This window comes from Bufo bufo, chromosome 3 (genome assembly GCF_905171765.1).
Source record: "Bufo bufo chromosome 3, aBufBuf1.1, whole genome shotgun sequence".
NCBI classification, from domain to species: Eukaryota; Metazoa; Chordata; class Amphibia; order Anura; family Bufonidae; genus Bufo; species Bufo bufo.
In genome coordinates, this window is record NC_053391.1 from 414,507,773 (window position 1) to 414,520,288 (window position 12,516).

The 12,516-nt window shown below is 38.6% G+C and overlaps 1 protein-coding gene across 2 annotated transcripts in view; it reads right to left on the reverse strand.

Annotated features, from left to right (window-relative positions):
* MYH15 (myosin heavy chain 15) overlaps nucleotides 1–12,516 on the reverse strand; it is a 60,959-nt gene that overhangs the window by 26,322 nt on the left and 22,121 nt on the right. For both annotated transcript variants that reach the window (XM_040424911.1, XM_040424912.1), the window contains 11 exons: nucleotides 12,235–12,338; nucleotides 11,989–12,127; nucleotides 9,304–9,422; nucleotides 8,200–8,349; nucleotides 5,264–5,434; nucleotides 4,999–5,178; nucleotides 4,766–4,898; nucleotides 1,959–2,026; nucleotides 1,130–1,217; nucleotides 925–1,042; nucleotides 336–459 (listed from right to left, as the gene is read on the reverse strand). In XM_040424911.1, the coding sequence (XP_040280845.1) occupies nucleotides 336–459; nucleotides 925–1,042; nucleotides 1,130–1,217; nucleotides 1,959–2,026; nucleotides 4,766–4,898; nucleotides 4,999–5,178; nucleotides 5,264–5,434; nucleotides 8,200–8,349; nucleotides 9,304–9,422; nucleotides 11,989–12,127; nucleotides 12,235–12,338 (1,394 nt within the window). The remainder of the gene's footprint in view (nucleotides 1–335; nucleotides 460–924; nucleotides 1,043–1,129; nucleotides 1,218–1,958; nucleotides 2,027–4,765; nucleotides 4,899–4,998; nucleotides 5,179–5,263; nucleotides 5,435–8,199; nucleotides 8,350–9,303; nucleotides 9,423–11,988; nucleotides 12,128–12,234; nucleotides 12,339–12,516) is intronic.

Below are 12,516 nucleotides of genomic sequence, written 5' to 3' on the forward strand. Positions count from 1 at the left end.
AAACGCATTAAAACGCTTTGCACTCGCGTGGAAAAATCGTGCATTTTCCCGCGACGCACCCGCATCTTATCCGGCCCTCACACTCGATGCCCGTGTGAAAGAGGCCTAAGTCTATTTGCTTTGTAATTAATTTGGAGTGCTGTTCCTCTTTCTGAATATAACTATATTGCTGGTGATCCATGACACCTGAGGGACATGGGCCACCCTCTACACTTGACCACATTTTTTCAAAAAATTTATGTGTTGTAATACATAGATTTTTTGAAAATCTCTAACAAAAATGGTAATTGTATAAATTGTTAGCCATAATGTTTATAAATTCAAATATTAATAACCTTTGTATGCCCAAATCGATACTGAGTGTGATCAATGTCCAAAGTGCCCAAAAGTTTTTCGGAGGCTTTCCTGCTGTCCACAAATTTGTCCTCAGGGATGGCATTAGGATTCAGAATACGATACCTTCCAAAACAAATCAGTGAATTAGATTAGTTATGATTAAATAAGGGATATCACTAGCCTTTATGCAATCTGGGGCAAACATTAGCATCTCTCTTTTCCTCAAAATGGACTGTATATCTGTCAAACGCTGCCCCTTTGCTGTCAGACAAAGGAAGCCGCCTTAGGTGAAGTTCCCATGAATGGTGAACTACTAGATTAAGTTTAATAAAAGAATGTTAGTTTTCTACAAAGTTTAGTAACTTATATAATTGTCTTGCTCTTATGGTAACTTAGGTAATGGTTTTGCTACTTTTGTGATTTGCTTTGTGCTGTTAAAATTAAACAAGTTGGGCGCTACTTCTATAGGGTTTTATATATGACATGTAAGTATATAACATTATGTATCATAATAATCTGAAGGATCTATGTCTATGTTGGTTATTGGCAGTTAACTGGTTAATATAAGGATTATGGCTGATAATGTACCTCTGTTTGAAGTCAGCATACAAAACCCTGTTTGGAAATCCTTTGCGGCAAATACGTATTCCCTCTAAGACACCATTGCAACGGAGCTGATGAAGGACCAGGAAGGGGTCCATAGCACCTAACATAGGAAAACAGTGGGTAGTAACACCTCCAAAGCATGATCTAACATATAGATGCAAGGCTTTGGACTGATAGGGAAGATTACCTGGAGTCTTGGTTTCATTGGGAATGATGCAGCGTACAAAATGTGGTGCTGTTGATTTGAGATTGGTCATTAATTTGTTCAGATTTTCCTGAAATAAAAATAATGTATACTAATGAAAAATAAACTAGTGGCTATCAGGGATACTGTTTATGACTTTGTAATAAGAAATATTACACATAACAATGAAGAATTGTCTAAATGGAGAAAGCCCTTATAGTTACCCTCTTGGGAAAGCTGAAAAAACATCTTTGTGTAGCGGGAAGATGCTCACTAAACCCCAAAGTTCTACTTGCCTGGTCCCCTCTATTATGGAGATCCATGGTGCCATGAAGATAGAGGCTGCCATCAGAAAACCTCCAAGATCTCCAGAATTGAGGGTACCAGGATAGTATTAGGCCAAGTTCACACTAGCCGTAAGAAATTCGGTAGGCTATTCTGGCAGGGACAGCTCTCTGGATCCGGCATTGCCGGATGGTACCAGAATGTCCGGCGGAGATCCGGTCACTACCCAGCAAATATGCCTAGAATCGGCTAGACAAAAACCGTTGTGCTGAGTGGGGTGCATCATTTTCATTTTTTTCCTCACAAATCACTATCCCTATAGTACAAACTTACTGTAATTGCAGTATTATTGGTTGCAACATGGATATCCAAAAATGTTAAAAGAATATAAATGAAAATAAATTCCAAATGTTACAGCTGGTAGAGCTGGTATATCTATCATTATTCAGTACCACCAAAGCTCATAAAAGATGAACCACTCAAGGCAATTTTGTCAGTTAAAACTATTTTGTACATAAAGCTATTAAAGTAAAAAAAACAACTTTACTTTGTGCATAGAGGACACAGTTTGGAATGAAGCTCCCTTCTTGCGCTTCTTTTCTCCACCTTGGTCAGCTGTGAATCAAACCAATATTGGAAACAACAGTGAACGATTAAAAAAACTAACATAACTCCAGTCTGTCCCTACTGCATAATTCCAACCTTTGACAATCTATATATTTTTCATTTTTTCATTGGACACACAAATATACAATAAATGCAATATTATAAATACAATGCTAGATAAAAAGGAAGAGATAAGTGTTTGTTAGAAATACACCAGACAGCTACAGAAATAGGTTAAGAAAGAAAATAAATGTCAGTACCTTTTTTTATTTACTATTGTTATAGTTCTTAATGGAGATATTTTTATTATTTTACGCTTTGTTCACATCTGCATTTAGAGACTCCACTGATGGTTCCTTTAGGGTTTCCGCCACTTTTGAATAGCACAGCATATATTCTTGATGTAAAAATGATAACAACTTTAATGGAACCCTGACTTACTCCAAATCAAAAGGTTTCCTTTCTCTATAATGGAAGTAGTGCATGAAGTCAGGCAAAAACTCAGAACTCCTGGAGTTCTACAGACACATTTTATGACTCCTTACTAATATAAAAATCCTTTGAAATATTTTCACAATGTGGTAGGCCACAGTAATCGTTTATCCATCCAGATCCGGTCGGATTTATGCTATTCTAATCTGCAGCTTTAAACATTAGGTAATTATTTCTGAATCTTTAGGTGACCCTGGATAACCCCCAAAATTGAACAGTATTCTCATTAGACAGTTATAAATCAGTGTATTCAGATGGTCACCATTGGAATCTATCATGACACAAACCTGTCAAAGTACCTGTTACAAACAGAAGCCATGAGACTAGTGTGAAGACTTTGTAATTTCACTTTATATACATATGTCTGCTTGGCTCTCTTTCTAAAAACTCAGTCATATACAGACAGTAGTTCTGGATACATAACATTACTGCCTTCTGATGTATTAGGTTGCATGCATGTAGTGATGGTGAACCTTTTAGAGACTGAGTGCCCAAACTGCAACCCAAAATCCACGTATTTATCGCAAAGTGCCAACATGGCAATTTATCCTGAATACTACAGTCCAATATAGAATGTCTTCCATGTACTTTATCATTTAGCTATAATAGCCTGCCAGTGCTGGTCATAGCACGTCCTTAGCTGATGGATGGCAGGTAAAGTCTAAGGCATATTGGTACACCACAGACTTTTTCCAGGGTGCGGGTGCCCACAGAGAGGGCTCTAACTGCCGCCTCTGGCACCCGTGCCATAGGTTCGCCACCACTGCTCTAGGGTGAAGTTAGTTAGTAAATGTAATCTGATTCTATCCTTCTAAAGTCCAGTGTACACTCATGCTCAATTTACATGTCCAGCATTACAAGAGGACTATGTTGTATAATGACATTCACATAAGAAATAAATTCTAAACAGGATGGAGCAGAAAAGGTAATATTATAAAAAACTTGAATTATTGCGTAATTTGCAGTGCTTTCTTACGGATAAGGATAATTTATGTATCCCCACTTCTGTCTATGTAGACAAACGGTTAATAATGTAGGGCTTTTTATTACAAAATGGTAAAATGTGTGTATGTGGGTAAGTAACTGAGTGATAGAAAACAGAGGGTGATTATAGATTGGGTCACTGTCACTAGTGGGGTACCTCAGGGGGTCAGTATAAGGCCCTATTCTCTTCAATTATTAATGACCTTGTAGAAGGCTTGTACAGTAAAATATAAATTTTCGCAGATGACACTAAACTGTGTAAAGTAATTAACACTGAAGAGGACAGTATACTACTACAGAGGGATCTGGATAGACTGGACGCTTGGGCAGAGAAGTGGCAGATGAGGTTTAACACTGACAAATGTAAGGTTATGCACATGGGAAGGAATAATGCAAGTCACCCATACATACTAAATGGTAAAACACTTGGTAACACTGACATGGAAAAGGACTTAGGAATTTTAGTGAACTGCAAACTAAGCTGTAGAAACCAGTGTCAGGCAGCTGCTGCCAAGGCCAATAAGATAATGGGTTGCATCAAAATGGGGAATAAATGCCCGTGATGAGAACTTTACAAATCACTAGTCAGACCACACATGGAGTACTGCGTGCAGTTCTGGGCTCCTTTGAACAAGACAGACATAGCAGAGCTGAGGAGGGTTCAGAGGAGGGCAACTAAAGTAATAACTGGAATGTGTGGACTACAGTACCCTGAAAGATTATTAAAATTAGGGTTATTCACTTTAGACGACTGAGGGGAGATCTAATAACTATGTATAAATATATCAGGGTTCAGTACAGAGATCTATCATATCATCTATTTATCCCCAGGACTGTGACTGTGACAAGGGGACATCCTCTGCATTTGGAGGAAAGAAGGTTTGTACACAAACATAGAAAAGGATTCTTTACGGTAAGAGCAGTGAGACTATGGAACTCTCTGCCTGAGGAGGTGGTGATGGTGAGTACAATAAAGGAATTCAAGAGGGGCCTGGATGTATTTCTGGAGTGTAATAATATTACAGGCTATAGCTACTAGAGAGGGGTCATTGATCCAGGGAGTTATTCTGATTGCCTCATTGGAGTCGGGAAGGAATTTCTTCCCCTAAAATGAGGAAAATTGGCTTTTATCTCACAAGGATTTTTTGCCTTCTTCTGGATCAACTTGCAGGATAACAGGCTGAACTGGATGGAAAGATGTCTTTTTCAGCTTTATAAACTATGTTACTATTCTAACTATTGTAGCTGGTACACGTGTATCATGGTACTAACCACTGTCTGAGCTGATATAGCTTTCAAAGAGACAAGCCAGAAGTTTGTTTGATGACTTTTGGAAGAGCTGTACCACAGTTTCATTTAGTGGATCCTTATTTTTTTCCAGCCAACCCATAATGTTATATGGAACCTACAGGTGAAAAATAAAAATATTATGTATATACTGTATATGATGCTATGATATCAGTACATATATGGATATTCATGTAGACTATTGTAGGGTTACTTACCACTCCAGCGTAATGTACAAGCTCAAAATGAGCCTCATATTTTCTCTTCTTGTCAGGTCTTGGCTTTTGAAAATTAGGTGATTTTCCAAGATGGTTATCATAAAGCTTAGATTTAAATGTCAAGTCTGTAGCCTTAGGAAACATACACTCCTCTTCAAGGATTGACATAATCCCCATAGGCTATTACATAAAAGATAAGAAATGGATTAATACAAAATAATTCCATAGAATTAATATAAAGTATATTATAAACCACTATAATTACCTTTTCAATCAGGTCAATGCAGGCCTGCAAGTCAAGGCCAAAGTCAATGAACTCCCAGTCAATGCCTTCTTTCTTATATTCCTCTTGTTCTAACACAAACATGTGATGGTTGAAAAACTGTTGCAGCTTTTCATTTGTGAAATTGATGCAAAGTTGTTCAAAGCTGTTAAACTGTATATATATATATATATATATACAGATAGAGAGAGAGAGAGAGTGAGAGAGAGAGAGAGAGTGAGAGAGAGAGTAATACTGATAAAAGAATACATTTATAATTCGAACTATTAAAATGTTTTTGAATTTCAATCTGTACAGCCTCTCATTTTTTACATCACCTTTCAGAATCCTGCTGAAGTGAGCCATACTATTAAACAAGTAGGTACATGCTTATATTGAGGATAGTTTGTAGACTTTTGTGAATATAGAAATATAACTCAGTGATCCATAGGCAAATGATATCTTATTCTGGTTATGAACAATTATCACGTATCCATTGGATAAGCGATGACTGCTAGATCGTGGTGGTTGGACTGCTGGGATCCCCATCCATTGCCAAAACAGGTGTCCTGTGCCCCCTATTTGAATGGAGTAACAGTCGAGAGTGCAAGCTGTTGCCCCAATCAAAGTCTATAGGACTGATGAAGATAGCTGATGCCCTGCACTGGGCTATCTTTGACAGTCCCACAGACTTTGATTTATTCAACAATACATATGCATGCTTGCCATGCCATTCAAATAGCCAGGGGACACCCATTCTGGAAAATGGCAAGATGTCAGCGGTTAGATGCCCACTGTTTTACAAGTTATCCATTATCCAGTGGATAGGTAATGTAGTCATTGCTTCTAACCGAAATACCTCTTTAACATAAAGCTTTATTTACTGCAAGTGAGTCATGATTAATTAACAAATATAATAATTAATCCATCCATTAATAACACAAACATATTTAAAACATATTTTAAAGCAGCCCTCATAAACAAGCAAATAAATAAATAATTCTCTTAATAAATGGGTTGTTCTATTACATCAACTTATGCATGCTGCAACTCCATTCAGCTCTATGGTACTGCCGAAGATAGCCAAGTGCTTGTGCTTGGCTATCTCTGGTAGTCCCATAGAGCTGAATGAAGCAGCGGATCCCATCAGGTGGCTCTTACTTTTGATCTTTTTTCCAACTCTAATCCTATAAAGTACTAGCTAAATATCGCTAAAGTGGTTCTTGAAAGTTTGTGAACACTTTATAATTTTCTATATTTCTATATTTCTGCATAAATTTTACCTCTAATTTTCAATGTCCTAAAAGTACACTATATAAACATAACAAATCAAACAATTGAGTCGAAAATATTAGACTTGGTCATTTATTTATTGAAAAAAATGATCCAATATCACGTTTGTGAGTGGCAAAATTATGTGAACCTTTGCTATCAGTATGTGGTGTGACCCCCTTGTGCATCAATAATCAACTAAATGTTTCTGGTAATTGTTGATTAGTCCTATACATCGTCTTGGAGGAATATAGCCCATTCCTTCATATAAAACAGCTTCAATTCTGTTATGTTGGTGGGTTTCTTCCCATGAACTGCTTGCTTCAGGTCCACAGCATTTCTATTGGATTAAGGTCAGGACTTTAAAGGGGCTGGCCAGTTTCCTATATTGATGACCTATCGTCAGCATAGGTCATCAATATAGGAAAGGGGCCAACCTCCTTAAATAAAACACGTCTCCCATTCACAGCTGTCATCCCATTGATTGAAAATTTTAATATAACCTTCAAATTATCTGCTAAGGTTCACATAATTTTGTCACTCACAGACATGTAATATTGGATCATTTTCCTCAATAAATAAATGAGCAAGTCTAATATTTTGGACCTATTTGTTTAAGGGCTCGTTCACATGAACGTTTTTTGCGTTCCGTATATGGGCCGTATTTTACGTTCCATAAAAGGTCCCATTCATTCAATGGGTCGGCAAAAGATGCGGACAGCACTTCGTGTGCTGTCCGCATTCACTGCTCTGTTCCGTGGCCCCACAAAATTTATGAGGTATGTCCTATTCTTGTCCATTTTGCAGACAAGAATAGGCATTTCTATAATGGGCCTCCTCTTCCGTTCTGCAAATTGTGGAAGGCACACGGGCGGCATCCGTATTTTGCGGATCCGCAATTTGCTGACCAAAAAAATGGCACGGTCGTGTGAACGAGCCCTAATTTGGTTAACTTTATCTACTTTTAGGATTTGTGTGAAAATATAATGTAGTTTTAGGTCAAATTTATGCAGAAATATAGAAAATTATGAAGGGTTCACCAACTTTTAAGCACCACTGTTTATGCCAAACTTCCAGTATGTTGTGACTATGAAAAATAGTACTGATAGGTAGGTGGAGAAAAAAAATTGATAGTTAGGCGGAGGAAAAGCAACGTAGCCTATGGATCACTGCTAGTGTTTCTGCCTTCCATGTACCTGGTCCCAAGTTTGAGACCCAGCAGAAGTGAGGTAAAAGATGAGCCTATAAAAAAATTAAATATAGAGAGGTGTTGGAGGTTGCGGGTGCTTTGTAATGCCAGCAGGGAGCAGTGAGCCCTAGTGTTTGCCCAACTTTGAGGTGCCCAACTTGCCTAGGCTTACTTTCAAATGTTTACACCCTTTATGCAGAGGCGCGAAGGGGAAAATGTCGCAAATTTTACAGTACAAATGCAGTGTTCGACCAAATTTGCTATCTATATACTCCACAAAAGTGGCTTAAATAGATTAGTAAATGTCCCCAAAGTGTTTAAAACTTTATTCCAGAGCACACAAGCATTTAGTAGTCCACGATAGAACACATAGGCAAGGTTTTCCAGGATGCTAAACTACTATGAACATAATAAGGCAATTATAGGTAAATAGCCTAACACAGTATAGTTTATTAGTTTCTTGGAATACATGACTTACATCAAAAATTTCAAATCCTGCAATGTCAAGCACACCAATGAAGAACTGCCTGGGTAATTTTGTAGCCAGTGTTTTGTTGATACGGACCACAAGCCACTTAAACATTCGGTCATAGGTGCCTTTAGCCAATGCACCAACTGAATAAACAACCTTCGAGAGAAAGATTTTTAAAATGTAAAGGATGCCATATTTATCCAGCAAAGTACATACAGCACATAATATCTTTTTATTTTCTTTTGGTAAATATAGAAATAAATATACACAAGATTACTTATTTCTAGATCTGAGCTCTTTTTCCAGGTAATAACTTAAATCAACTTAGAGAAAGGTTTACTTGAGATACCAGTTCTTGGTAAATGCTTTATTACCAAAAGTATGTGGGTAACCCTCCTAGTTAAATGATATAGCTCAGGATAGGTCATTTGGTATCTGATCGGTGGGTGTCCAACTACCAGCACCCCCACGATCAGCTGTTTGAAGAGGCCACGGCACTCCGATGAGCTCCACAGGCTTTTCCTAGGCCAGTGATGTCATGTTGATCGGTCACATGGCCTAGGCACAGCTCAGTCCCATTCAAGTGAATTTCCAGCATAGCCACTATACAATTTACAGTGCTGTGCTTGGTAAGCAGGACTTACCACTGGAGTGCAGACATGGTATGTTGATATTGATCAGTTGTTTCAATTTAGCAAGAGATGTTGGGGGTCTATTTGTCGCCTAGTGTATTGTGATGGTATTACAGGCAAAATGAAGAAACTTTGGGAATCACACGTTATGGGGACCAAAACTAAAGTAGATATAAACCAAAAACACAACATAACCAGACACGGCCAATTAGAGAATTAAATAATAACTTTCTGACTACCTGTAACCACGGACTAGAGGTAACTTAATGCATACAGCTTTATTATTTGGTTCAACTTAGCAAGCTCATAAGTTCATTGTAATGCTGTACAATATTTTTAGGAAGAATATTACATTATTCATACATTTTATGATGATCCTGTACATAAAGTTATGTTTTACTTTCCTTAGAATACAGTGACTTAGTGAACTGAGGATACGAGGGAAAAATGTCTATGTTTGAGTAGTAAAATTTCTTACCTGTGATACAGTTTGTCCTTTGGTCACATATTCATTGCCCACTTTCACTCTGGGATGTAACAGCCCCTTTACCAACTCGGAAGAGCTGATGCCCATCAAATATGCAGCCTTATCCGTATCTAATATAAAAAAAACAGACCGTGCATTGTTCACTATTTTAATACTATTATCAACAAGAACACAAATGTTGCTATTTATCTCCAAAATAAAACATTGTCTACATCATAGCTCACACTCTCTCCAGCATCCCATAGAAGTGAATGGAGTGATGGTCACATATACGCATCACTGCTCCTTTTTCATGGGGTGTTGTATGGGTAAGTATTGTTACTGGGAAGACAACTTTAAAGGGCATCGGTCAGCAGATTTGTACCTGTGAAACTGGCTGACCTGTTACATGTGCGCTTGGCAGCTGAAGGCATCTGTGTTGGTCCCATGTTCTTATGTGCTCGTGTTGCTGAGAAAAATTATTTTTAAATATATGCAACTGAGCCTCTAGGAGCAATGGGGGCGTTGCCATTACACCTAGATCCTCTGCTCTCTCTGCAACTACTGTGCCTTCTGCACTTTGATTGACAGCGCCAGGGGTGATGTTTTCACTGCCTGGCCCTGTTAATCAAAATGGGAGATGCCACAGCATTTGCAGAGAAAGTGGAGCCTCTAGGATTAACAGTAACGCTCCTGTTGCTCCTAGAGGCTCATTTGCATATATTAAAACTTTATTTTTCTCAGCAATGCAGGCACATATGAACATGGGACCAACACAGATGCCTTCAGCTGCCAAGTGCACATGTAACAGGTCAGCCAGTTTCACCGCTGGGCCTAGGTATGCTCCGTACAATAGCCACCGTGGGCAGCTGCATCAATGATTGGGCTGCGCATGCAGAATTGCTGACGTGAAATAGGATAACTGGAAGAGGGTATTGTACGGCGCATGCTTGGGCCCGCTGCGCAGGCACATGATATCAGGAGCAGAGACAGTGACTGGGCTGACTTCCAGAAGGACAGGGAAGAAGTTATTGACGCATAACGCTGTGGGGCCTGGGCCCTTGCAGCAATAGAAAATGCTCCTGCCACTTGTGAGTTCATTAGCATATTGCTGATTTTTCAGCATCACATCTGCAGACAAGGGAAATAAAGGTACCATTTGTGAAGTGTGTATATGAGCTACAGTGTGATTCAAGCAGTTCTAGTTGAGACTCCCTTTAAGTAACTAAAACTGAAAAATAAAAGATTAACTAATACAGTCCTGATCAAAAGTTTAAGACCACTTGAAAAATGGCAAAAAATCTTATTTTACATTGTAGGATCTTAACAAGGTTCCAAGTAGAGCTTCAACATGCAACAAGAAGAAATGAGAGTGAGAAAAAAACATTTTTTGAGCATTCAATTAATAGAAAATAACGATTAAACTGAAACAGGCTGTTTTTCAGCTGATCCAAAGTTTAGGACCACATGCCTTTAAAAGGCCAAATCTGTGCAAAGATGTGGATTCATTGTCATTTTCTGTCAGGTAGTCACACGTTGTGATGGCAAAGGCAAAAAAACTCTCCCTTTTTGAACGTGGTCGGGTTGTTGAACTGCATAAATAGGGTCTCTCCCAGCGCGCCATCGCTGCTGAGGTGGGACGCAGTAAGACAGTCATTTGGAATTTCTTAAATGATCCTGAGGGTTATGGAACAAAAAAGTCAAGTGGAAGACCCAAAAAAATTTCATCAGCACTGAGCCAGAGGATCCAATTGGCTGTCCGTCAAGACACTGGACGACCCAAATTAAGGCCCTTACGGGCCCTGACTGCAGCCCCATAACCATCAGACGGCATCTGAGACTGAATTGGCAAATCCAATTGAGAACCTTTGGGGATGGATGGCAAGGGAAGTTTACAAAAATGGACAACAGTTCCAGACAGTAGATGGCCTTCATGCGGCCGTCTTCACCACTTGGAGAAATGTTCCCACTCACCTTATGGAAACGCTTGCATCAAGCATGCCGAAATGAATTTTGGAAGTGATAAACAAAAACGGCGGAGCTACTCATTACTGAGTTCATGTTTGGAAGTTGGATTTCTGTTTTGGGGGGGTTTAGTTTTTTTTTGGAGGTGTGGTCCTAAACTTTTGATCAGCTGAAAAACAGCCTATTTCAGTTTATTCGTTGTTTTCATTAAATTGAATGCACAAAAAATGTTTTGTCTCACTCCCATTTCTTCTTGTTGCATGTTGAAGCTCTACTTGGAACCTTGTTAAGATCCAGCCATGCTAAATATGATTTTTTGCCATTTTTCAAGTGGTCTTAAACTTTTGATCAGGACTGTATTACAAGTCTCAAGGTTCCGACCCCTTACAATGGCCGGATCTTATGTAGGCATACTTAAGAAACATCCAACCATCAAAATGTTGCTTTTTGCTGTTAGTTCAATAAAAAATAAAAAAAAAGTTTAATGGATAATATATGCCGTTATCTCCTCTGCTTCTTGAGCTGTGCCTGCTCCTGAATAGATGGCATGCAGGTAAATGGACAGATGTAAAGAAGGAAGAGGCCACATCTCTCCCATGAGCTGTGTCCCTTCAAACAGATGATTAGCAGGGGTGCCAGAAGTTGGACCCCACTATTTTGATATCGATGGCCTATCCGGAGCATAGGTCATCAGTATGCTGAAACTAATGTTCTCCAAGATGCTGAACTTACTTTCAGTGCCATCGGCCTCTGCTTGTTCTTCCCTTTGTTTCTGTTTAAATTTCATGTTTCCAAAATGCATTATGGCACCTGTCAATTTGTAGGCTCCGAATTTCTCATCAGGTATAAATCCCAAGATATCAAAAGCTTGCTGTAGAAATGTACACGTAAAGTTCAAACAGTGCTTGAAGATTCAAGACTCTGTATTTTATAACCAAACGTTTATAAAGTTCAATAATTTGGACTGCCAGTACTTACATCAGTTGCAACAAATTCTTCACCATCATCTAAGTTATCCACTGTAACAACTCCTTGTGAGGTAAAGTGGAAATCGTAGGGGTTTGTGCTCACTAAGAGCATATCTACAAAACAGACAATGTCACGATGGTTAATGGTAAATGCTGCCACCTATACTATTCAAGTCAAGTCTAGATATGTCTACCACATATACCAGGTTCAAAAACAGAATAGCTGAACAGGTTGGTGCTATGCTAACTTATGGTGTGTATTATAATATTTGTATTAGGTTGTAATTATTTT